The sequence below is a fragment of the Takifugu flavidus genome, chromosome 10 (genome assembly GCF_003711565.1).
Source record: "Takifugu flavidus isolate HTHZ2018 chromosome 10, ASM371156v2, whole genome shotgun sequence".
In the NCBI taxonomy this organism is placed as follows: Eukaryota; Metazoa; Chordata; class Actinopteri; order Tetraodontiformes; family Tetraodontidae; genus Takifugu; species Takifugu flavidus.
Window position 1 is genome coordinate 4,800,469 of NC_079529.1, and position 26,465 is coordinate 4,826,933.

At 41.2% G+C, this 26,465-nt stretch overlaps 4 protein-coding genes and 1 non-coding gene across 13 annotated transcripts; 2 read left to right on the forward strand and 3 right to left on the reverse strand.

Annotated features, from left to right (window-relative positions):
* Positions 1-157: 157 nt before the first annotated feature.
* On the reverse strand, positions 158-10,101 carry LOC130532272 (carboxypeptidase Q-like). 8 transcript variants are annotated; one of them, XM_057044791.1, is made up of 13 exons: positions 9,798-10,101; positions 9,205-9,286; positions 8,471-8,612; positions 7,886-8,101; positions 7,681-7,797; positions 7,402-7,609; positions 7,083-7,290; positions 4,221-4,332; positions 3,898-3,989; positions 3,367-3,462; positions 3,147-3,252; positions 2,809-2,965; positions 158-310 (listed from the first exon to the last, which is right to left on the reverse strand). In XM_057044791.1, exons 3-13 carry the CDS (start codon positions 8,610-8,612, stop codon positions 247-249), a joined length of 1,518 nt encoding a protein of 505 aa, XP_056900771.1. In that variant the 5' UTR covers positions 9,205-9,286; positions 9,798-10,101; the 3' UTR covers positions 158-246. The 8 variants fall into 8 exon arrangements, with proteins under 8 accessions (XP_056900771.1, XP_056900775.1, XP_056900772.1 ...); XM_057044795.1 differs by lacking the exon at positions 158-310 and adding an exon at positions 577-595; XM_057044792.1 differs by lacking the exon at positions 158-310 and adding an exon at positions 715-775.
* Positions 10,102-11,248: 1,147 nt separating this feature from the next.
* On the reverse strand, positions 11,249-19,016 carry LOC130532274 (syndecan-2-like). Of its 2 annotated transcripts, none has more exons than XM_057044797.1 (5): positions 18,734-19,016; positions 15,357-15,483; positions 13,892-14,073; positions 13,444-13,735; positions 11,249-13,350 (listed from the first exon to the last, which is right to left on the reverse strand). In XM_057044797.1, the coding sequence occupies exons 1-5, from the start codon at positions 18,791-18,793 to the stop codon at positions 13,187-13,189; spliced, it is 825 nt and encodes a 274-aa protein (XP_056900777.1). In that variant the 5' UTR covers positions 18,794-19,016; the 3' UTR covers positions 11,249-13,186. The 2 variants fall into 2 exon arrangements, with proteins under 2 accessions (XP_056900777.1, XP_056900776.1); XM_057044796.1 differs by having other exon boundaries at positions 13,892-14,082.
* A 548-nt stretch (positions 19,017-19,564) lies between these two features.
* mrs2 (magnesium transporter MRS2) lies at positions 19,565-26,450 on the reverse strand. Its single transcript, XM_057045323.1, has 12 exons — positions 25,565-26,450; positions 25,073-25,137; positions 24,778-24,814; positions 24,565-24,677; positions 22,220-22,381; positions 21,962-22,092; positions 21,754-21,870; positions 21,036-21,105; positions 20,770-20,852; positions 20,512-20,629; positions 20,299-20,412; positions 19,565-20,208 (listed from the first exon to the last, which is right to left on the reverse strand). Exons 1-12 carry the CDS (start codon positions 25,908-25,910, stop codon positions 20,149-20,151), a joined length of 1,416 nt encoding a protein of 471 aa, XP_056901303.1. The 5' UTR covers positions 25,911-26,450; the 3' UTR covers positions 19,565-20,148.
* On the forward strand, positions 21,429-21,501 carry trnar-ucg (transfer RNA arginine (anticodon UCG)). The gene has a single exon. It is a non-coding gene; the product is annotated as a tRNA-Arg (tRNA).
* On the forward strand, positions 22,583-24,840 carry LOC130532599 (integrin beta-1-like). The gene is made up of 7 exons (XM_057045324.1): positions 22,583-22,667; positions 22,752-23,006; positions 23,089-23,299; positions 23,376-23,511; positions 23,615-23,918; positions 23,987-24,265; positions 24,354-24,840. Exons 2-7 carry the CDS (start codon positions 22,753-22,755, stop codon positions 24,529-24,531), a joined length of 1,362 nt encoding a protein of 453 aa, XP_056901304.1. The 5' UTR covers positions 22,583-22,667; position 22,752; the 3' UTR covers positions 24,532-24,840.
* Positions 26,451-26,465: the final 15 nt, after the last annotated feature.

Genomic DNA, 26,465 nt, shown 5'->3' on the forward strand with positions numbered 1-26,465 from the left:
GCTTGATAAAATTGCCTCAACCCTGATGACTATAGCCAACACGCTTAAAGAAATCAACGAGAATGTAAAAAAAAAAAAAAAAAACGTGTAAAAGCTGTGCTCTGAAACCGGTCTCTTTTTTTTCTTTTTGAAGTGAATCAAGACTGTTAGACTGAAATTGTGACAATAATGCATTTTATTCACAAACGGGCAATTAATCGCGCTCGAACGTGAACCGCGTGCCTGCAGTCTGGCCCCATCATTGCGTCAGGAGTCTAAGGGTTGGTCAGTGGTGTCAACAACCAGGGAGCCAGGGCATATCCTCGATCCCCTAATAAAATAAATCAAGATAAAATCAAATAAAAAGACAGTTTTGGCATGGTTTCCAATTTGGTTGATTAATGTTAAGTCATTGGCACATTTACGTAATTTTAAAATTCTCCGTAAATCACCAAAAATAGGAAATAAACAAATAAATAAATAAATATGACAGAATTATCATTGTAACATTGAATTTTATTGAACTGCACAAGAGAAGAAAACACAACCATGCCAACATGTCGGCACTGAAATGTGCGCAAGAGTACTCCTGAGTGTTCGTAGGATTTGTTCTTACCTACGAATAAATCCAGGATAAGAAGAAATTGGTGAATGCCACAATCTTCGTCAACTGTTCGTAAGTGGGACTTAAGAACAAATTTGTTCGTAAGAACGCTTCGTGAATCTGGCCCATTCAGTGCGTGAGAGGCGTCAGAGAGTATCAGCGCCCCCTGCTGGGAACATCGCAGATGGCTCACTTTAAATGGGAAGAAAAAAGGTCCACAGAGCATTTCTCAAAGGTAAAATCGGGAAATAATAAATGAGTTTGTTCTTTACGTTTAAAAATGTCATTACAGCAGCGTTGTGTTTTTTTCTGTTCACAATCAAATCAAATATTACCTTCACGTCGAACTTAATTGCATAAGATTTATAAATTTATCTCAACAGTTGTCTGTGTAGATTCTGTTCTGAACAGTTGTTTTTTTTACTTTATATAGGCAACTCTTTATATAGTTCCACCACATTCATCCAAGTCCTTTTCCCCTTAATTATAGGGAGAAACAAGATACAATATCAGAGCTAGTCACAGTTAGAATTGCTTGGTTTAAAATTGGAATTTTCATTGCAATTTTTAGAGAAAAATTGATTAAAAAACATTGTGTCCCAGACAAAATCTTGAGCAAGCTTGAATGGTTAAGCTTAAACTTCCTGGGATAAACTTCCTGTATTCCAGTCTTCTGAAAACAAATGCTGCCTTTTGGTATAATGATATTTACCCATATTTTAAAAATATTTAAAAATATGAAAATGAAGATCTCTCTCTTTTAATGTTTTCCTGTCTTTCTTGGTCAATGATTACCGGTACACTTATGGGGGTTACATGACATGATTGTCTATGCCTTTCTTACAAAATTGAAATGAAGATTAATGCAGAGCTACATTGAATTGAAAACAAAATGAATGAGGCGAGTGGGCACATTAATTATATTTAGGGCATTAATAATGTTTACAGAACTGAGCTGCTTTCTTTGCTACTGCACCTCTTGCTTAAGTAAAGAGTCAATTCATTTAAAGAAAAATCACAAAAACGGTTGTAATTTAAAGCATCTGCGTTTATTAGTAAAGCAAATTTTAAAAATCCAGTAAAATTTACTACATTGCTCTCCTCTTCAGACATGCAAGATAAAGAGATAATAAAGAGTATTAAAAACAATTCAAGATTATTTTGCAGCTCGTCCACACGGTGGCGCCCCACTCAACAAATCCCACATTCAGCCGTTTTGTGCTCTGAAGCGCAATACCACTTACTCCTCAGGCGTGTTTGATAACCACCTCCTGTGTCGACTTGTAACCTTACTTTCTCAACTAAACCAGTGCTCTTTAAATTTGTTGACTTCCTCTTATGGGACTGTTGTTCTAAGGCAGAGCTTTCTGCACTAAAAGGATACATTTCTGGTCAGAACCAATGACCGTTCTGATGAATCTGGAGACGATCCCCCTCCTAAATTCATTTACCTTCTTCACACGAGGAAGGTTTTTTTCAGATGACAAGTTTAAAATAATTATGGACAGTGCGTGTGCGTCACACACAGGCGATCAATCCGTCCATAAAGTTTACACTTTAATGCTGGTGAAAACCTTCCAACTAAGATGATGGGAAGTGACTTCCTACAGATGATGCAGGCAACATCTCTGTGCGTCACTTTGCTAACACAACTGTGTGTGAGTCACTTGAGACTGAGAAGTTGGATAGATATCAGGCTAAATGTTGCGCAGCTCTGTTTCAACACAGACATATGTCCATACAGGAATTTATGTGCACCGGCAGACTGACTAATCTTGACATCACCCTGATCCGGAGAGCTGACTTATCATTTTATGCTAACAGCATCCCAGCTCTGTGTGTGTGTGTGTGTGTGTGTGTGTGATACATCCACTGAGCCAACATTTCAGTGTCTGTTTCACATCTTTTCCATGACAGTCTGGCTTGTTCCCTTATCATCTTTCTCTATCATCTAAAGTAAAGACATTCAACCACTGGAATTTCAGGCAATGCATGCTTACCCAACACATTTTGTCGTTCCTAAGTTTACCATTTGACTACAGATCAACATTTAACTTTTTTCCCCCCATGCTGGTCATAGTAAGAGTCATTGACCCAAGAACATTTCTCATCCTGCTTTCGGGTACATTGAAAATGAAATATATATATATTGTAATTTCAGTCATTTTATGTACATTATAAAAATGGTGAATTCCTTTCTTCACATCATTTCGTGTGCCAACTACCTGGGGAGCATGTCCTCAAGGTCAGCCACCACGTAAGCGACCACGGCCCACAGCGCGGAGCAGAGGTTCATGTCTCCAGGGTCCTGAACAGTCATGGTGTCACCTTCAGTGTGGTGGAACCAAAAGTACCGACTGTTTTCCACATGGAGGCTGGCACCTGAGTGACAGATGAAGGGGAGGGTGAAATATAATATGACAAACAGGATAATCTACCAAACCGTCCCTGGCATTTTGGAAAGATACCTCAGTGTTGCGTAATTTCAAAGCACACCTCAATGCTACGTATGCTATGTAAAAGCTTCATTTTACATAAACTTAAAATATAGACAGCAACTCACCCGGTACCCCTGCCTTCATCCACAGTGCGATATCCGTCCCTTCTGCGCCCCCCTCCAGTTTGGTTGTATTAATGGGGGCCAATAATTTAACCACTTCCTCCATGATCTGTTATAATAAAGACACATTAAAGCACAATCCCTAACATATCACCCCTCTATCTTAAAGTTCTTGGTTCTATTTGGGATTCTTTCCTGCAAGGTCATCAACAGTCATCAGCACCTTTTTTGCTGCGTCAGAGCCGGAGAACTGCAGAGCCACTGGCGTAAAGGTGCCCATGTCAGACTCCATTATCAGGTCAAAGTTAGACAGGTTCCCCTGGAGTGGGACAGGTCACAGAACGAGAAAATATAAAAAGGAGCACATGGAAAAGCAAGAATATAATTCTCCTCTCTTCATACGGGTCAAACTTAAAGAAAATCTGCTGCTTCACCAGTTAACTGTGAAATTATAACAACAAAGCTAAAAAGGTTTTTGGTGAACAGTTTGACATCCAAGTGAAGCTGACAGTTGACATTTTAGGTTTGAAATGGCATTGTTAATAAATAGCTTGGGGCTCCATTATGACCAAAAATGTACTTTGTTCGGTCAGAATGACCTTTAACAGATGTGTTGTGATCACTGCATCATTAAAGTCTTTTCTATTCGTCCAGTGAGGCCTTGGAGGCAGCCAGAGATAAGTAATGTCACAATGCTTGCACAGCATTTATGATATTTCCTGTTATAATTTCCATACGGGACAATAAGCCGTACCTTGTGGAAATTATAGTACTGCTGCGCTCCGATTCCACCTTGCTCTTCAGCCGTCCACAACACCGTCCGTAGGGTCCTTCTTGGACGAAGACCTGGAGAACAAAACAACATTTTCTCTCTATATTAGACAAATGCACAAACTTCACTGAAAGTATTTCCCCTCTTACCCTCTGGTGTTATTACAGATTAGTACTTTTTAATCCAGTTGACCTCGGTCAAACAAACAGATTGCTCAAAGCTTGTGTAATACTTTGATATCTTCTTGTTGTTTTTTCTCCACTGGATGCCAGCACCCATGCATATATACACGTCTGCCGCTGTACCTAAGTCCTTGATCAGTGACAGCGCCTCCCAGGATATCATGGCTCCCCCTCCGTCATCCATGGCCCCTTGTCCAACATCCCAACTGTCCAGATGCCCGCTCAGTAAGACGACCTGGAAGATCAACGCGACACAATGATTCCAACATAAAAACACAAAAAGGTGTGCGTCCGTGGCAAAGTGGTCATTGGTCCAGAACCAGAGCAGACAAAACAGTTTTAAACCCTTCAATGTGGCTGCATTTCTACTAGCAATGCTTTAATACGCCAGGATGGACTGATTGAAAAAGCAAAAGTCAGAGATAACACATCTCTGGTTCCAGGAATTTCAAGGACTAGGATTCCCATCAGCAACAAGCCTCTGACCTCATGTTCCAGGTCACAAAGCATTTTCTGACCATTTACTGGAGCAAGTCTCAGTCTGTACAAATACCAGGAGGCTGCACATTCCAGTCCACAAATCAACACGAATGCATATTTTGACTAACTTAGTGTCACTTTGTTGGCCTTCATGAAGTATATTTTTAGCATGACATTAAATCCATTAAATCAGTTGGATGCAGTGACAAGTCACCAGACGACAGGGCTGGAACTGGCCTACATCGATTAACAGCAACAAGCAAATAGGACCAACTTATTTTGGAATGGGGGTAGAAGCTAAAATATCCAAATATCCGGATGCTGAGATGAAAGCTGGGGCTTAAATGTCAAACCTGCATGCTGTGCCAAGGCACATCCACATGTTATCATAGGTTTTTGTATGTCAACGGTCTATTTTTTCCACTAACTTATATATTTTGATTAATAAACTGTCAACACCTTAATAAAAATGCTAATAATAATCAAATAATTATGATTAAACTACAGAATTATGAACAAAAGATCTGCACATAAGATAATTCAGATTTTCTTCAAATTGTGGAAGTGCAACAGGAAAAAAAAGTGGGCAACTCATCATTCTGAATATGACTATAAAAGGATTGAGTGTGGAAATGACTCATAAAACCACATTTAGATCTTTTTCTTGAGACACACACACACAGTATTCATGAAGCCAGAAATGAAGTCAAACATGTGATTTGTTCCTTTCCTCTTTTCTATAATGAACAACCACGCATTGGTTCCCAGAGCTAACACTCAGCAATGGTTCTCTAAAGTCAGTGCTTCTTGGTTTTTCGCTTCGCTGACCATCCCAAACACAACCCCCCCCCCCCCAAAAGAGACCAATGCTTAAAACATCCCTGTTTCCTATCAACATTTAAATGGGTCTAGTGTTGCATAGGAGTATGTTCTTTCATTTTAATGAAACAATCCTGGGGAAGCCCCAGTAAAATACTGTCTTTCCCCTTTTAACAAAACACAGCTAGTCAGAAACACACCCAAACACACTTCCCTAACAGCAATGGCATGAACAAATTTTGGCTCATTTGGGTCATTTAGTGATCATCTTAAAAAACAAGTGCTACTGCTTAGCCGATGAAACGAGGACAATCCTTATCAGCAGAACGCTTTGCTCCTGCTTGTCATTCATGTTTACTCTGATACAGCTAACAAAAACCTTGAGCAAGTGTGTTTTAAATCCACTCTGCTGATCTTACCAACACACCTTGGGGCTGGATATCAGTTAAGGTGTCCTGAACCTACTGCATTTTTTTCGGTCCTGTCCACTGAACACTCATTTACTCGCTCCCATACAAGCAGCATGTACCTGCATGCACTGCAGCTTTGTTTCGCAATATCTTCATTGCTTAATCAGGTTGTTCCTGCATGACAACTGTGCCTCTGGGCTAAATGTCCTTATTGGCTGCATTATGTGACGTTAGATGTCTCTTCAACCTCTCCAAGCAACTGCGTGTGTTGCCCTTTAAAAACAAGTGTTACAAGCTGAGTCAAGTGAAGTGATAGGTATCTGACACTGAGCAGATAAGGACATCTTATAATGAAAACAGCCATCATCATTATTGCCTATGCTTAATGCAACAGCTTACAGAGTATGAAGCTATTGTTTATTGGAGTTACAAGCACAACACTTGTCATACCATGAAGGGATTAAATTTAACATTAGCAATTATTCTGTAATTTTAGTTGAGCTGCTTGGACTTGCAGTGATCTGTAAAAAAACAACACACAGCATGTTTTGGTTTAAGGTGATTAAATTCATCAATCAGCCGCAGCACTGAAACCACTGACAAATGAGGGGAACAACTATAATCATGGTGGAGCAATGCAATTTTCTGCTGGGATATTTTGGTTCCAGGCATTCATCTCAGTTGTTTCTCTGTCAAGAACCACCCACCTCAGCAGTACACCCCCACTTTAATGGCATCACTGAAGTCAAAGAGCCAAGGAGGGCACGGGGGCCAACTGAAACTTGAATATGTATTGTAATTTCAGGAGATAAATTTCAGGAAATTCAATTATAATATTCAATGTTTACTTGGGTAGTTCTTAATGTTGAGTTGCCATAAAGAGCTGGTTAATCCTGAATAACTGTCAGTGTCATTCCCCACAATTTTCAGAGAGAAGCTGAATGTCGGTGCTCCACTGGAAAGATTAGATCACCCACACTGGCAGCATACAGCCAGACTAAACAGCTGTGGGAATATCTGGAATCAGCAAAAAAGAGACTACACTATTAATTCCCCCTCCGCCCTACCAAACCAAAAAAGACTGAAAGTCTGACAAATTAAGAGCGAGAGAGAAGAACTTAATAATAGAGCATGTTTTTGCTGAACACGACATCTGTTTCCCATAGATTTTTTGGAAGCCCACATGTTTTGGTCACTTTGAGTCACGAACACAGAGCTGATGACATGAGTGGACAAACAAACAAGGCGAGAACGTCTGTGATAGGAGAGGATTGACCTGTTCAGGGTGTTGCCAGCCTTTTATCTCAGCAACTGTGTTGAAGGAGTCAACATCCGGCAGGGTTCTGGCTCCCATGGTGAGCTTGACCACGATCTTCTGCCCCCTCTGTGCTATACGCCACATCAGCTCAGCATCCTCTATGGTGATACAGGCTGTAGGAATTTGTTTCACTCCTTCCTGGTAGTCCTGCCAGCCTGTGTGAGGACTACAGAGAGAGAAAATATAGCCACTATATGTGTCACTATATGTGTTTCCATAAAAGATTTGAGGATGAAAAGACTTCTCTAAATATAAATACAGAGTATAGTCATTATACCTGTTGATCGATAATGGTGTGATGGATCGAATGAGCGTAGCCACTGCTCCTACTTTAGCTGCCTCAGAGGCGCCATATTCTCGGTAAGCCACAGTCTCGCCGTAGCTGACAAATGGCTGGTTGAACACCACTATCTTTCCTTCTGCATCACTTGCTCTCTGCTTCAGCTCCTCAAAAGATTTAACCACTAACACTTCCGCCTGGATGCCTGATGAAATTATCGTGAGGTATTAGAGCTGCAACAGATACAGTTGTGACAATATTCAGGAAAGTCCTTACCATCAGGTGGAGTCCCCACACTGCTACCCAGGCCCAGGATAGCCAGATTTTTAGCCCTAGGTACAATCATCTCCGCACTTTCCTTCCCTCTCACCCAATGTGGAATTTTAACAGGCTCTAAAGAAGAAAGTGACACATGTGTTGTTTAATTTCAACAAACCCCTATCACATCTGCACCCTGTTGGAAACAACAGTCCTAACTCACCCAAATGTACATCCAGCCCATCCTTTGTCATAGCACTGTACATGTATTTGATAGCCCTATCCAGGTTGTGTGAACCACTGACACGGTTCCCAACGGTGTCAGTGAAGTCTGCCAGTCGTCTGTAAGAGCGGTTCTGGGCGACTCCAAACACAGCCAGATCAATGATCTGTTTGGCTACACCAGTATATCCTGCAACTTCTGCGGCTATATTAGAAACTGGGTTTATGGAGAAAGATAAACACACACGCAAAAATGTTAAGCCATACCAAAATCAATGGTAAGTTCTAAAAAAAATTTGGTTCTGTTAGATAATCTACCCCAAAATTCACTTCATAGCATACAGTAAAATTATATGACAAAGACAAGAAATGCAGTTAATACACTGATACTACAATAAACAAACTGTATTTGTGATATTTATTATATATATATTGTATATTATTATATATTGTATTTTCAAATCTAGTAATATAGTGTGTGACTAATTCCACCATACAAATACAGATCCAAATTAAAATAAGCTTCAATCAACCCCAGTTTCATAATATGTTTGTTTGGTTATGTACTGTGGATGTGGAAGAGTACCATTCTTTGCACCTTTATTGGGCATGGGCCTGGCTCCATGGCTCATGGTCCGAGCAGGGGGGACATGACAGTCACTCAAAGACAGCAAGGACAGAAAAAGGAAGCTGGAGAGGAGGATATGGAGTACAGCCCTACGGAACATCTGCAGAGAAAAAACAGTATTAACAAAAACACCTGTCGCTACCAACAATTTAGTTACAATAGTCAAATGTCATTTTTATGAAGTCAGAACTGACTGTAAATTACTCAGTTGTATAGAAATCTCATGTTAGATAATGAATAAATTAAACTTCTGCTAGACACTCCACCCAATTCTACCAAGTTAGCAGCATTGCTCAGTTTAAAAATCCACGATTTAAGACTGGATGGGTTTTTATGTTTAGAAAATATGATAAATTGAACTATATCATTTTTAAAGGAACACACATATACAGTAAACATACCAAATTATTGCCATGATATAGTAATTCCAACGCCTCTGTAGATCTTTGCAAATTGCATCAACACCCATATATTTACAAGTGGTTTTTATCCTCATTTTTCTGTAAATCCCAAAGAGTACATTCTTAAATAACCGGTTGTATTCACTGTGAGAAACTTAGTCTGTAAATAGTTAAATAGTTCCTTTGCTCTGTGACTATCTGGGACAGTTGCTTTTCTGCAGAAACCTGCAGAATATTGCAAACAAGTTGAAGAACTAATTGGAAAAATAATGACATATATGGTCCACCTACCTTAGTCCAAGCTGATTATTCCTTCTGATACCACATGTAAGTGTAAGATTCTTACTGGTCCAGCCTCCAACTCAAAATATACCTTCATTAGTGACATAAATTAAAAAGCAATTAGGTCATCAACATTGGTTCTTGAACATCTTAAAAATCTTGGCTTTTACCTACTGTGGTTGTATTAAAATGCAATTCAAATGTGAATACGTGAAAGATGACAATCCTGCCATAATGGGACTTATTTATAGGTTATTTATAGGTTACTATTATTATGCATGTTTAATAGTTTCATTTTCACACTTGGGGCGTACAATTTCCCCAGATGCTATTTAGTAGCCACTATACTGCCTGACTGCGAAGACATTTGATAGCTTTGCCTGTTGTGTTGCATCATGATTGACCACAATCACGACCAATCGACACTTCAGATGTCAGAAGACTTTATTTGTTGTGCATAACGGTACAGTTTCTTGCAGTATATAAGATGTCTCTTCTCCTCGTCAAAGACAATCGAATCGTGCAACCTAAAATACAGGAAGCTTCTAAGCCCCCGCATGAAACATCCCTTTTCATGCTGCTACATTTTGGCTGTTCCTTACCGGACTGGATGTATCTGTCCTGACCTCTTCTATCAGTACCTGTCGTATTACTCTCTTCGGAGACTACCTGAAGTTACTTCGCCTTGCTCCGTGTTACTACAATGTAATAACACAGGAAAGGGGGGACAGGGATCGCATTTATCGTTTAGGCAAATTCAGGCGAAATTTCTAGGGGCCCCAATCATCTGATAAAGTCAAATTATTACGGATTAATTCGATTCAAAGCAACTATTTTTGTTCTACTTCAAGTGTATAAACTTAATCTGCTTTATTGTTTCGACGCCCCCCTCCTCTCCTCTTATGTAATGGTCGAGTCTATCTTTTTACTGCGCATGTGCAGACTTCAGGGGAAAAACTTGTTTGTGCGGTTGTGAGGCGCAGGAAGTTACCCCGGCGGAGGGTATTACAGAGCCCTTCTGGTGACATTTATCAGAAAATTGCGTGGCTACAAGATAATTAAACTTCAGTCGCGGGATGGTTGTCTCTGTGGATTTAAAAAGTGATGCTGTCTATAATTCATGAAAGCCTGCTACATCTGTCCGATCCGCGACAGCCACTATGACGCCTGGGTCGCTGCTTGTGTATGCAGCTTCCAGCCAAATTATTTTACACGAAAATTGATCCACGGAACCACTGATACGGATTTCATATGACTTTGACTTGTAAGAATCGATCAGCAAAGTGCGGCCTGTGGTTCAGTCCTTCCAGCTGTTGAATGATGACATCTATGACTTCTGGATATCATATGGTCGAAGCCCATCCATTTCGAGCAGCCTAATTTAGTGACCTAAAGATGTCATTCTAATTCATTCCTAAATGAGAATATAATAAAAACAATTCAAACTTGCTGTCAGCATCAGCAGAGGTGGGTACAGTAGAGGCAAGTGTGATGCTTTTCATCAAGAGGATGTGAGTATTAAAGCGGTCCAAATGGTAAACTACATTAAATGTTGATTAATGTTCTTTTCAATTCCACTAAAAGCGATGACTCAGAATGAGACAGTGATGGATTCAGGGGAAAGTTAGTCTGGCTCTAAGTATGATTAAGAGGCAGATTGTGAGGCTCCATCACCATCGGCAGTTTATAAATCTGTGTTCCCCACTTGAAGATGATCATAATGGACAGGAAGACAAAGGGAGATAAAGAAAACATCCAAAAAAAGGAGGAAGGAGAAGGTAAAGGTGCATTTGATAAAATTGCACTGTTTAAATGGGTCTTCTCACAAAAATCTCCATCAGGGCTGAGATGTCATTGGACAAGCCCAGTGTCCTTCATGAAAATCAATCACTGGGTCACCTTTCATGTCTCAGAAATGGTCAATGATTATTTAGAATGTACAAAGTACAGGCTAAAAATGTTTGCTGACCGACCAGGATGAATGAGTGCCAATGAAAATGAACAGTTCAGATCGATCTTAAAACAATAAACACCATCCTTAAACTGAAACCAGTCAAATTAAAACTTAAAATGTTTATTTAATTCATTGGGGAAGGGGCATTTAGAAAAGCTATACAACTAATTATGACAAAGAAAAGAAATTGAACCAAAGCTTGTCACTGAAAACAAGGATAAAACAAGAAGAGCAATAGGAGCTAAATACTGTATAATGATTTATCACCAACATATTACACTGGATTATATTCTACGCAAATATAAATTAATGCACATAAATTATACCAGTAACATATTTAAATTAACAGATTTGTCTTCACCTATGAATTATGAGCAAGTGCAAACCTCTTGTCTTAAAACTTAATTTTGGTTTATTCAACTGACTGCATTTTCAGGTGAATCTTGTAAAAGCACAGTAAACAGGAAAGAGTTTGAGGTACTGACAGTTTGTGGTGTTGCTAGATCGTCCCTTTATCTGGTTTGTGTTTGCACTTATCCTTTCAGCAGTATTTTCCGTGGAAACTGTGTTGTGTAACACAGAAGGAAAAAGGACCATTATCCTTGCGGAAGTTACAGAAAAGAGAAATCAAACAATCAGACAAAACAACTGCTGCTACATTTGCTAACACACTAATCTAATACCAAATAAAGCAGCACAATCCCACAATGTGACTCCAGTATTAGATTTTAAAGAGAACAAGTGGAAACTGGTCTTTGCTGCTTTGACAATCAAATGTGGATTTAAAAAAATATATTCGACCCCTATAAAGGTTACCATTTTGAGGTTGTATCACATTTCTATTTCCAAGACTGATGTGACAAATAGTTGCACAAAATGAGAAGTATAGGTTTAAAATTCAGAGGCTATACTTAAGGCAAATCGTCTTTATTATAATATGTACATATTAACAGGGTGTACTTTGGGTAAAAATATATGTCAATGGGGAATACGACCCTGTTGATTCAATGTTGTTCTGCGTGTCTCTAAAACTCTTGCTTCTTTGGCTGGTTGAGGCAAAGACCAACAGGGAAGAGGGATAAAACCATCTCAAACCCAGTTGTGTCAAATTTAAAAGAGAATAAATAAACCAGTTTAGCAAACTCCAGACCACTTCTTTGATTTTCACAGCTGTCAGCAGTTTCACATGGCGGAACCCCAACTATGAGCTGTTAAAATCTTGGACTGAAATCATCCCTTTAATACCAAATATGCTACTGTAGCTGCACAGTGGATATTCTGAAATAAATGCAGCTTCCAGATTACAGTGTTGTCTCTGATTTAGTAATCGTGTCTATGTGCTTAGTCAAAGTCACTGAATAGGACCATTTTTGCATATTTCTCCGAGAACAGACTCAAGGTTGGGGGGGCTTTTAAGGCTTTGACTCACTACGTTATCATGACAAGAGACATCACCTTTATAAAACGTCTTACAGAAATATAATCTCTAACAACTGAAAAGGCACATTTAATGGTAGATCCATCTTCAAAGTGTCACATATCAAAGTAAAAAAAAAAAGTACCTGCAGAGTAACAATCTCTCATACCAATACTGGACAGCATCTAAAAAACTGTACGCATTGTTCAAAAAAAACAAAAAAAGATTCATTCAACGTAATCGTACAGGAAAGGAAATGCAACAATCAAGAGGTTATAGGTCATCTTTGGATAATACTTTAAACATGTGGTGTGATTTTTATTAATGGCATGTGTTAACCTTTCGGATGTGTAACAGAAAAAGCTGGACTGGGACAGATGATCTTTCTGTCTAACCTGGGCTCCTCAGCTCAGAGAGGTGATGGGGGTTTAAAGGCACGGTCGATGGCTGAAAAGACGACATTTCCTGATCCCTGGTGATACTCTAGGAAGAAACTAGAATAGTCTGATGGGAATGTTTTTCGATAAATTAATTGGATCCCTTATGACCTCTCTTTGCAAACCCTGAACCATGTATTGGCAGGAGGACATTTTCAATTTTTAAAGCCCTTATTATTCAGGTTAGGCATAGAACTCCTTGGTGGGGGCTTTGTGATACTGTGCATTGGAAAGTTTGGTGTCTCCCAGGTCATAACTGCCTTCATCCTTCTTCTTCATGCGGTAGGCCAGGAGGAGGAGGAGGAAAACGGCACAAAGGAAACCGACTACTCCACAGGCTATTACAGCTGGAGAGAGCAAGAAAGGGAATTAAAACCTCCACACTCAATGGAAAATGTATTCACGAAAAGTCTTTATAACCTATTAGAAACCAGACTCACCTGCCAACACCTCTGTCCGCTCCCACAGATTCTCTGAAGTCACCTCCTCAGGACGTTGGCTGTCGTATATCCTGCTGCCTCGACCATTACTGGGCACAATTTCATTCTCAATGTGCTTATGCTGGTCGCCATCGTCTTTGGGCGTGGGCAGTTGCCATCTGTCCAGACTGTTATCCCCATCGGTTTCTTCGGGGACAATGACGTCGGTGCTGAATCTGGTGGTTTCAGCGGGAGGCGGGCTGCTGGGACTAGTTCTAACAAACCTGTCAGCTGCTGGGTCAACAGTCGCCACCTGGAATAATACACGCATTGGTTCCAAATTTGTTATAGGAGGAAGTAAAAATGTTCTTTTAGCAGTTTCAGTAACAACTCTTCAACTCCATACTGTAAGTTGGAGTTTTAGTTCCTGCTCAGTATCCACAAGCACTAGGAAGTGACTCTACATTACCTCCTCATTTTTGTTGTCTGATTCCTTTGGTGTAGTTGATAGATGCTGGCTGTCTGCTGCTGTGGATTGTGGGTTGTCAGGGAAACCTGCGGTCGTTGGTTTTAATTCAGGAACCACTTCACTGGAAACGGTGCTCGACATGTTGCGCAACTTCACAAATTCCTCTTTTTGATTCATCCAGTCTGTAAACGCTGAGGAAATAATCACCACAAAAGGGATTCATGATTGGGATTTGTGCAGGCGTTTTCATTCAAAACTATCAATGTAATGAGAGAAAAGGAAATGACAGCTTTTAAAACACTTCCCTGAAGACTGAACGGTCATGAACGCATTTCAAAGCATCCAAACACATTTAGAAACACTGTTTTTGTAGATTAGTGAAACCAGACCGATGCAATTTGTTAATTTTAAAACTATTACTATTATGACCTCAATAAATTCTATGAGTCACGGTGACATAAAGAAGAGTCAGTGATAATAAAGGCCATCTGACAGCTGTGCCCCTCCAATAAAAGCTCACCTGCTTAACTCCACCACCCCTCAGGACAAACATCTGGCACATCGTCACTGCTTCTGTCTGAATATACAATCACGTCTACGCTGTGTGCTGCTCATTCTTTTGCCACATGTTATACACACAGCAATGGTGGAAAAACAGCCAGACTTTGGAGAAACCGTTGCAAAGGCTGTAACAACATTTTCTGCCCCTTCCGTTAACTTAATAAACAATATATTGTTGATATTTTCAGAGGAGAACTTCAGACTCATCTTTTTACTTAGCTTTTATGAATGCTAACAGTTCTCTTAACCTAATTTGAATGAATCTGCGTTTATCCTTGCACTCTTCTATTTTGCTTTGCTTCTCTTAGAAAATACTTTTTAAAATTCTGTCACCTGATGCTCTTTTACTCATTACGTGCACTCAAGAAAAATGAATTCCTGCATCAGTTCGATTGCAGTCCACATGTGTGAGGATGCCTTAGGTCAACCCTGAGAATGAATTCATGAATGCCAGCGAGCCTTTGTGATCCGCTACATTTCACTCATATTTTGTCACCCTGGAAGCAGAAACGTCCCACTGAACTGTTTCCTAACAGTTTGCTGTGTGTGGCAGCATCTGATAGGAATGTAGGGAACATTGTGAAAGTATTCTCTGAAGGGACACAGAGGCCGCTGCGATGCTGATTCAGAATGTGTACACAGTAATGTCAAAGTACTGTAGTAATAAGTGCGGGTGTGTCCTCATGTGAGTCTGTTACTGTTTGAACAATTGTGGGGGGTGGGAGGGCTTTTCCTTTATTACCTGCCTGAAATCTTTCATTACTTTTCTTGGTTTCTATCTATAAAGCACTTGGTCCTGCTTGCTGTACAAAAAGTGCTATACAAATAGAATTGATTGATTGATGCTAATTAACCAGCTCCAAAAAGATGAATGGTTTGAAAACAGACCCGGGGATTTTCTTACCATAGTCTCCAGATCCAGAGCCTGAACCATCGTCTTCACCGTCTTCATCATCCACAGGGAAGTTGCCTGAAGTTCTGCCCTCCAGGTACAGATCATCTGTCGTGAGGCTGGGGGACCGTGCAGAGACCTGCAAGAGGGTAGAAAATTACAGATATTATTCAAGCGTTAAAGACAAAAAGAGAGAGAGAGAGAGAAAATGAACAGAGCTCTTTTATCACTCTCCCCAGAACTCTTTCCACTAATCAAAAGCATGTGAATGTCTCCTCAGTTGAGCAGTAAGACAATACCCCTCACAAGCAGTGACCTAAGCTGTCCAAGTATGCAGTTTAACTGAGGTGTGTATAGTATCCATACTGTAACATGTATTGTAGAAAAAGGCCCTGGTCTCTTTTTGATTTCAGTGGTGGTCGTAATTCTTGATGCTTTGCAGAAGAGAGGGGGGGGGGCAGCTTCAAAAGATCAGTGGTTACAGACAGGAAAACCGGTTTCAGACTTAGAAAAGCCTCCCACCAACTCAAAGGCCACATCGGAGAATGTAAGTGAAACCAAAGTCCCCATCGCACTGCCGAACATATACTGACAGAGGAAACTGGGCCCCAACCAATGAAAACACAAAGGGGGACTCAGCCATACTTTTCACACACATGTGCTTTTGCACTGAAAAATCAGAGGAGCGATAATAGAAAATGAAAACGAGGGAAAGGCTGGCAGATGTTGGTGGAAAGAGCGACAGACATGGGGAATATGGTCCATCGAGACCCGAAGCATGTCTGGTATGTAGACTATGCTGCCTCTAACACAGGTGCTGAGAGCTGGAGAAAAGAAGGAGAATCCAGGAAAGAAGAGGGATGGTCAGCGCTGCTTGTTTCTCATACAACAGGTGGTGTGACAGGAGACGGTGAGTGAGGGCAGCGTGCTGCTGGAGCCTTCAGCAAAGCTTCAGCAAAGCTAAAGAAAAACAACTTTCTTTGGTGGCGACAGATGGGAATAATGTCAAAACCCAAATCCGCCACAATGTATGCTGTAGCTGTTTGCATGTGGCAGCCAAAAGGATAAAACACCATTTAGATCTATTTCCTTTGCAACGTTCCACATGGTAATTTCCCAACCCACGGGTGTTATTCAGTGTGGTGAAAGAGTCCAAAAGGGACAATATTCCAATCATTTTCCAAACGTCACCAGCATCTCATTGCTTTTGGTGGCATGTTTGACCACAGGCTACAACACCAGAGGCAACTGCACATGATTTACATAAATTAAATCACTAAAAACATTTAGCTCCGAGGTGATTTTCCTCTTCATCTATACAATCTAAACAAGGATTTAGAAACATTTCTTAAAATAAAAACACCAAACGCTGACAAAATGACTACAAACAAAGAAAAAAAGCTCTATATGACAACAAAGTGTTCATCACTGTAACTGGAAAATCAATCTTTGATAACCGACTATTTATGTGCATGTGTCAGACAAAATGAATCCCTTATTCGCTTTTGTTCCCTCGGGGAAGCGAAGCATCAAGACTTATTATGTGTCCGAGTCACTGAAGGGTTACACACATCTGGAAACACGTGTCTATCATCCACACAGACAACACAACCATCTGGCGTTCCGGCGCTTTGTCCAAGTGGAGACAGTTTTCTGGGGAGGGGGAAAAAACCCCTGGTCAAAGCAATAAAACACTACCGTCTGTCAAGAGGAACGCCGTTCGAGCGCAATATTAAAGCTTGGACAATCAACAAGTCCATATTTCTTGCCTCTGCAAGATTAGAATTATGACAGTCAATTTCCCCATTGAGACAGAAGTCAGTGATACGGAGGGAGCAGCGGGGAGGTTGTGCAACAAGCAAACAAGCAGCCAGGCTGTCATCACATCTACAGAGCAGCGGAGACAGAAGGCTGTGCTCGAGGGGGTGTTTGAGCAGGGTTTGGACTGCTGCATGGATCTACTTAACAGCCGGTACAGTGGAAAAGAGGAAATCAGCTTTCCCTCCACTGCTTACATCTCAACCCCACCTTTCCGTTGTAAGTTAGCACGGCTTAATTTGAACACGAGGATCGATAATAAAGAAACCAGGGGGCACAATCTTCCGACCTAATTGGGAAAACTACGTGCGTGCAGCTCCGTGCCTGTCTGAACAAGCCCAGTGGGACTCACAGTGAGTCATCCATCCATAAAATAACACCACTGACTCACCAAATCTCACAAGCTGGAAGCACGTTCCGACATCCCATCTTCAGATGTGAGCGGCTCCACGGACCGGACAGCCAGTAATTCAAAAGCCACCGTTCAGACAAAGGCCCGGTTTAAATGTACTGTAACTTATCACACCCTGCAATTTAGAACTGAAGTCTGAAGCACGAGATGAGAGAGGCACAGAAACAGAGCACAACGAGACCGCTATCCCTCGTGCATTTATCCGATTTAAGCTTTAATCAACTCCCCTCATTTCCCAAATATCATACAGCAAATGGTTACAATCTGTTTAGTTTCTCCTACGCAGTAAGAGTTTAAGGGTTCTCCCCCTTTCACAATGCAGGAGTTCATAAATCACAAATATCACGTATTCCTGTAGAGGTGTTGAAATTCCCTGGCTGCGAATTTTGGGAATTTTGCAGCCAATAAATCATACAAAGGGGATATTTTTTTGACGTGTGTGACGATCTGCAGAGCTCTGCTGTAGCTTGTCATTTCCAGGTGTTTTCCTGCTTTACTGAGAGAAAACACACGCGCACACACACGCACGCACGCACACAGCTAAAGGGAAATATCTGGCCTTGCTGCTTTGTTCAAGGCTATCGTGATGATATTCCGTATTCAAGGCAGTTTTGCGCTTAATGTTTCATTTCTAAAATATGAAATTTTAAAATCTGACCCCCTTGATGTGTGGATGAAAAATACAGGGCAGTTACACGTTGGTGAAGTTTGTCAAACCTGTGTGGAAAGTTGACACTGACCAACCGCCTGAACCTGTCGTGATTCCACCATTTACCAAGAGATCTAAAGCAGCATTACAGCCGCCACAAAGGTTTTCTCGACTAAATAATATTGAATTTTGAAGAGAAATTTTGAACATTGTTTTAAAAGACATTTACGTTTTACTTAAAGACATTTCTTTTTCCTAAAATATAAATGCTGCAGAAATAAAACACCAGAAAAACTATATTTAGATCATTTACAACATTCCCCCCAATTATTAGGAATTTGGGATGAAAACCACAAAAACAACGGCGGGTTTTAAAAGGCGGCTGTTACCGAACGATGTCTTCGGTAAACTACCTAAACGGATAAATAACGCCGTTGTCGGGAGAAAAACGGTCAAAAACACAGATTAGATGAAGTGTTGGAAGTTTTGAATGAAATAAGAGAAACTCACAGTTTCAGCCACGAAGACCGTCGCGAGCCCCACGAGAAACAACAGCCGAAGATTCTTCATTTCAACTTCAAAAGAAACCGCAAATTATGGCGAATCTGTCCACTTGAACAAAATAAGTCGAGCTGGGTGTAACTAAAGACGCCTTTTTCCAAACCGAAACGCTTAGTCCTCGTTAATTTTTCGATGGTAAAGTCTTTTAAGTCTCGGGACTTTAATGGTCGGCTCCTGGACGCGCACTGCCGCGAGGCTCCTCGCGAGGCAACGTTGTTTGGTCTGGAGGAGCAGCGTGATTGCGCGGTGACGTCAGCACGGCGTGACGCTGATTGGGGCGCAGCGCCTATATTACCGGGGGCGTTCTCTCCATGGAGACGCATTCAGGACTATGGACAAACACACACACACACACACACACACACACACACACACACACACACACACACACACACCGGTGCTGGATACAGGTCACATGACGTCTTTGTTTACGGGAATTTCTCTTGATATTGTAGATCGTCTGTCGCTTCACACTAAACTACCGTCGAAAAGTGGAGATCGACTCCTCGAATTAAGAATGTCTGGTTCAAAACTGTAAAACTCACTAAACGACTTAATCACATACAGTAAGTGTTGTTCAATTCAATTTCCCTATGGGGATGAATAAAGTAAATCTTCGCCATTATGCAGTTTGTCTCGTTCATTTAGTGTAAAGATCAGACGTTCTTGTTGAGTTCCAGTCGATTTGGAGTCCGCGCGAATGTCTCCCTATAGTGTACAAAATGATTCTGGTCATTCAACCTCGCACGTCTTCTCCGAACACAAGGCAAAACGCCACGCTTTCAAAAACGTTATCATTTTACTTCCAGTTAAAGGAGATAACAGACACAAATGGTGAGGATGCACGGACATAATACGAAAACATTAAACATTAGAAATATGCCCATTTCTATGACAATAAATAATTATTATTTTTTTTACAATATTCTAGATAAAGCTTTCTAAGGCATAAATTGTTCTATCTAACCCATGGACAACCACAAGATGTTGATACTCTTTTGACTTTCATTATTCCCAACATGTCATCAACATGCTGCATAATATGACACCAAACCCGAATGGATGAGGCATTTTTGGATGCCATCCAGCCATTGTTCCCAGTAATCAAATCAGGATATTAACATCTTGTTATTAAAGGTCCAATCCTGCTACTTAAACATAAAGAAATATACTCACTGGAATTCCCTCAACATGGTAAATTAAATACAAGACCAAGAACACAGAAACATACAATGAGGCACCATTTGGCACCAAAAAACAAATGGGATGTCTTACAAAAATAATATTTCTGAAGAATTTAGGAGGTCTTCGATGTTGAAAAAAATATTATAAAGCAACAGTGTCATCAGGGCTGGAGGGTGTCATCATCTGGCGCCTATCTTCACGTCTGATGCTTTCAGATTTCTCTTCCAGACTGTAGGGATCTGTATCACAAACAGCGGCAACGACAATTACACCTTCATTCACCTCTTTGCCTGGTTAAATAAAAGCACATTTGTTGGGGTATTTGTTACCATTGGAGGCATCGAAGGTTCCAGATGTCGCCCCAGAAATGACAGCAGCCGTCTCCATATCATCCCGCTACCCAAGAACATAAAGCCTGTCACCAGCCAGAAAGCCCAAGGATCCTGGTGATAAATGTTAGTGGACATGGTTATGAAGGTTCAGAAGTAGGGAGCAGAAAATTGTTGTACGTTAGAAGCTCTAAATTACAGCTGTTAAATCACCTCTTCAAAAGTGGACGATAAATTCATGCCGAAGGCTACACCGATCAGACCGAACAAGGTCAGGGAAAAGGAGCCCATAGTCAGCTGGAGATTCAGACGCATCATCACATTGCGATGGCTGAGGGGGGAAGGTGATAGAAATATATAGATTTGCGCTGGCTAGTTCAAACACATTCTTTACATTTGCAATTTATTTTTGTCTCAGCCATGTGATTTAGTTTTACAGACAGGTTTAATCAGACCTTAGTGTGTGCTCACCTGTCCAGGTTGATGAAGATGACACTCTCAGAATCATCTATTAGACCTTTCAGCTCTCTGGTCCTGTTCCCCAGCTCCTCGGCCTGTGGTGACGGTCACCAAAGAGTGAAAATAAATAAACACAAACAGATCCAACTCCACAGCAGAAATACACACGTATCAACTTAAGTTTGGTCACATCATTTCCCGTCAGCAATGATTCTCTAAACAAATTACATTAAAAAGGATAAGGTCTAAACTAATTAGTTAATCAGAGATCACTCTACCTGTAAATAGTAATTATCCAATAGCAGCTCCATCTCCTCAGCATGGTCAATGCCCAAACTGATTTCCTCACTAGAAGCAGACATATATATGTTGATAAAGACATTTAAAAAATGCATTATCAAGAAAGGCGGAGCAGCTAGTTAAATTTATCAGCATCGTTTTACAGTTTGATGTTTATTATAGCTGTGTAGAGTACAAAAACTATGGTAATAATAGTCTACCTTATATACTGTACATTAAACAGCATAAGGATAGCAACAAATGTCCAGGTTAAAAAGGTTAACAAGTGGAATTTTGGACAGTGCATTTAGATGATGTGATGCACAGACCAAGTTATTCGATCAAAAACCTTTCCCTCGGTAAAAAATAAAGGGAAATTGGCACAGAGCCAAGGCTACGTGGCCTAATGGAGAAGGCGTCTGACTTCGGATCAGAAGATTGAGGGTTCGAGTCCCTTCGTGGTCAACTCTTTTAGGAGCTGGACGTGGCAAACCTGCCAACTGTTGCTGTAACACAGCTTCTATCTTTGCAGTAATGCTTTCAAGATATTTCAACTTTGTGGTTATGATTTTAAAATGAAGCATTGCATCATTACAGATGTTATCATATAAAAAAATTGTGAAATCGCAAGTTTTTAAACTAATTAATCTTGGTGATAATTTATTGCCTTTTACAGCATTTAAGTTAAAGTAGGGTTGAGTGTTGTGGGTGACCTACAAAACTCTGGGGTCTGTCCACTTGGTCAAACAGAATTCTTCAATGAGCTCATCCTCATCCAAAATCTTCAGCAAAGAATCCTTAAAAACCTTAATGTCCGTCTCCAACTCTGATAAGCTGTCAGTTGCACAAGAGGGGAGATGATGTAACTGAAATCCTGGAGTTAAGAGTGTTCATGCGAGCTGGTGTCTCCACAAATGTGCTTTACCTTTTGCTGTTCTGAAGCAGAACGTGAAGTTTGCTTCTATCAGCAGAGAGAATTTTAGGATCCACCAGAGATTCCAAAATGTCCATTATTACTGGTTCAACGTCATTCAGCCAAGCTTGTAAAGAGTTCACCTATCACATGAAGTCACATTCTTCTTTACCAAAACAGAAGCATGTCATCACGTCTGAGAACAAAGGTCTCTTCAAATCTAGATCAAACGCTTAAATACACATATAGACAGTGTTTCTCTTATCTCGCCTTGTGCTGCAGTATGGCCTCCAGAGCTCTGAATTCAAAGGGCAGAGAGTGTGTCTGTGATGCTAGCTGAGAGGCTAGGTCCAGCACTAGCCAACGCTCCAGGCCAAGACCACGGAAATCCAACACCAGCAGCGACTGGGGGGTCACAATTGCTTTCAAAGTCTGAAACACAACACATTTATGGGATGTATCAATGGCACTGTGAAAACCAACGTTTGTGGGTGCTGAACTACATTTCCATGACCGAAGCGCCAATAGCTGACTAGTATGTAAATATTTGCAGTGAGAGCTGCCAATAGGAAAGCTGCTGTTATGAAATCAATTGTGCTGAAGAACACTTTTGTTTACTTTTTTATAGTGATAAGACAGCAAGCAATATCTAGTCCAACATAGCCTCTGCAGTAGAAACCCCAAAACACAGCTGCAGCAGAGGGCTTCAGTACTTCAGGTGAGGCTCCTGCTCTACTGTATACCTTATTCCCTGTTTCTCCACCCGCAAATGTACTATTCTTTAATGTACTATGTGTTTCAGGATGGCTATAAAGCTGCACTGCCTCAGCCTGCTGCTGCTTCTAGCGTGTTCCAGCAGAGCCAAAAGGCAACATTGTCCTAAATCTGCCACCGACTGTAATGAGTGTATCAGGTCTGGCCCAGACTGTGCCTGGTGCACCGCTCCTGACTCTGACATCCGCTGTCAAACATCAAAAGTTTTGAGGAGAGCAGGATGTCCTAAAGATCACATCTACAACCCTCGGGGAGAGGTGCAGGTTGCCAGGAATGACAGCAGGTAACGAACGCTGGTTCATGCGGGACACCTAATGGCCACCCTCAAAGTAGTCATCAGCTCTCTTTCTACTGAACCTTTGCAGCGTGGAGCCAGTGAACGCAGACTCTCTTTCCCTCCAGCCTCAGGAGTTATCTGTACAGTTGAGGCCAGGAGTGAGGCAGTCTTTCTTCATCACTATCACCAGGCCTTCAAACCAGCACATTAGAGACCTGACTATGGATGCTTCTCCTCTGCCTGTGGGAGTCAACATCACCTTCAATAACATCGCAAACAGAAGCCCCACTGTCGTTGAGGTCAGGGAGAATCACACAGACACAGTGCATAATGTATGTGTAAAGACTTGTACAGAAATTGGTGACATTTTTTTAGGTGCTTGTGAAGGCCACAGGGTGTCTTAGGGAGAAAGATAACGCAAACCAGATGCACAACCGGACTGGACCTTGGTCTGTCCAACTAACACCTAGAGGATATTCACAGGGTGTAAAGTTAGAGATAAGTCTGGAGTGTGAGTACAGCTTCAGATCAAGGGTACAGACAATATAGGAAGGCAAATAACAGTATATTTTGTGCTATGGGGCTCCAAAAAATAAAAGAAATGCTTTCCTCAGGTCAGTGTGAGTGCACAAAGACCCGTCAGGAAAGCAGCCTGGACTGCAGTGGCCATGGGGCTCTAGTGTGCGGCAGATGTGAGTGCGATGAGCCGTACGCTGGACAACGGTGCCACAGTAACCTGGACTCATCGTCACAAAATGAAGATGCGTGCCGGCCAGGTCCGAACGAGCCTGTTTGCAGCAACAGGGGGAGGTGTGTGGAGGGCTTCTGTGAGTGTGCCCAAAGGGAAAACCCAGATGAAAAATATTCTGGAAGATACTGCGAATGCGCAAACTTTGACTGTCCGTACTGGAACGGCAGGTACGATGTGCAAAGATTGATATGGTTTTTTAATGAGATCTAGCTTAATGAAAAATCTCATCCAAAAGAGTGTGTGGAGGCCGAGGGCAGTGCATGTGTGGCCAGTGCCTGTGTGATGATGGCTGGACAGATGACGACTGCGCCTGCTCCATGGACACAGCTGCATGTATGACAAGCAACGGCATGCTGTGCAACGGGAAGGGCACATGCCAGTGTGGGATATGTAAATGCGAGCCACCATATGCAGGTCCCACCTGTGAGACCTGCCCCTTTTGCCAGGGCCCGTGTCTGCGATACAGCGCATGCGCAGAGTGCCAGGCGTTCGGCACAGGAGCAGCTAAGGATAGGTGAGCCTTTCTTAATGTTTGCATAAGATACTTCAATGAGAGGTTTTTAGAATTTAATTTAAGTCCACTATCTTTTTTTTCCCCACAGGTGTGAGAGAGAATGTTCCTCTGTCACTGTGACAATGGTGGAAACTAGACACGATCTGGTCGAACAACTGTGTAAAATGAGGAGCCGTGATGACATGTGCTCCTTTTACTTCAGCTATTCCAGAACCGCCTCTGGACCCCAGCTGACTGTGGCGAGGGCTAAAGATTGTCCCAACTAAGGGTGTTTTTGAATTGGATTAACGAGAGCGTACCTGCATTCGTATAATAATGCAGTTGTTTCTCGCGGTGAGACTGGTGCTGTGCTGAAAACGAAGGTCTCGAGCCTGAAGACTTAACTCCTGGCAGAGCTCTGTTTTCCTCTTCTCTGTAAAGAAGATTTAAAAAAAGGGAGAAAAACAAAATAAAACCCTTAATATACATAAATATTCTTCTATTTCATAAATGATGTTAAAACAAGAACTTACCAAATGTTGTCACGTTCCCTTCTTGGTCAAACTTCATCTGCGAAGTAAAGCATTGTTACTCTTTTCAAGTTTCTTAATTTTAATTTAAAAAGCATCCAAAACAATATGCATCTATAACAACAATTATCAATAGAGAAAGAAATATACACGTTAAATTTGCAGAAATTCAGATAGATTTTTGGCTGTTACAATAGAGAAGAACCTCATCTGCCTCATACAACTGTTGCTTAAAACTTAAAATGCTGGAGCTACTATAGCACAGTGGACGCTTCTGGCAAGGATTAGTGTGTTTTACCACAATAAAAGATGGGGGAACACCAGAAAGGGAAGCATCTGTCACCCTGCAGCGGACAGATGATACTGTTCAAATAAAAGACAAAGTTAAGAGCAGTAGTTATTCAAATATTCCTGAAAGTCCTAACTAAAGACAATGATCATCAAAATGTCTGAGATGTGTTATTGGTTCAAACATCTGACTGGTTCAAAGACCAGCTGGCCAGAGCTAAAGGTGAAAGAACAGTAGCAACACAGTAAATGACAGCAAACAGTGACTAGGTATGGCGTAACACTGCTGGACTCACTGCCAAAAAAGGGAGACAGGTTGAGACTCAAAAGTGTCTAAAGGAATTCAAAAATGCGTGCGTGCAGCTTCTTGATGACATAAACAGTAAATGGATCTATTAGGAGAATGGTTACATTTTTGCCATTCAATAAAAAACTGCATGCATATAAAACTTCTGAAAGCTTTTTTTAAGAAGATGTCAGTGTGTCCCATTGTTATTCTTACCGGGCACCATTGCACGTCCTTGTAGCAGCGTCTCATTCCTTCGTACTGCAGGGTCACAGCTTCCGATTTGATATCGTGGCACAGTTGGACTAGAAAGTACCTTTAAACCAGAAGAACTAAAACTCTTGCTGTACAGTCCAAGCTTTCTTTGTATGCTGTACTTAAGTGGGTATAATGTTGTATGAGCAGAACAAATCAAGTTGGTTGTAGTTCCATTTATCCGTAAGCAGATCGGACTAACTGAACTGAAAAGGCGCATGAAATAAAGGTTCCTGCAGCTTAGCTGATGCATCCTTGTGCATCTCTCAATACCGCCTAACAACACACCCTTCACACAGATTGTCATGGTGGAATCACCAGGCAAGAATGCTGCAGGAATTCAAAACAACCCCCCAAAAAGCGAAAACTGGTGCTACAGAACGAGATGGGAAGATCGAGTTCCAGAGAAGACATGAGTACAAATACTGGAAGAGTAACATTTAGTCTTTCTGTCTTCACAACATAGTGCCCTGAAGTTATTTCCTAAAGACAAAAGCTCAGAGCCACAAGGATAATGGAAATAAGATGTCATTGGTTTTAAGGTAAGATTATATATTGAAGAACATGACAGAAAAGACGGTGACCTCTTCTCTTAGCTTGACTGCTAACTTTCATAAGTTTTCCTTGGGTTATGCTGCTACGTTTGTTATGCTAGGTATGCGCGGACACGTTGCGCTCATAAAGGCGATACTTCAAATGTGATCGATGACAGTTGACAAAAATACTGGGAACAGATGTCAGTTACCCACTGAGGCCTTCAATGAAATACATAAATAAATCAAGATCCGTTTCAGTCTAAAAACCGGTGACTGTTTTCACTCGTGTTAGCAAGAGACTAGGAAGAGACTGCTGCGGTTACCCA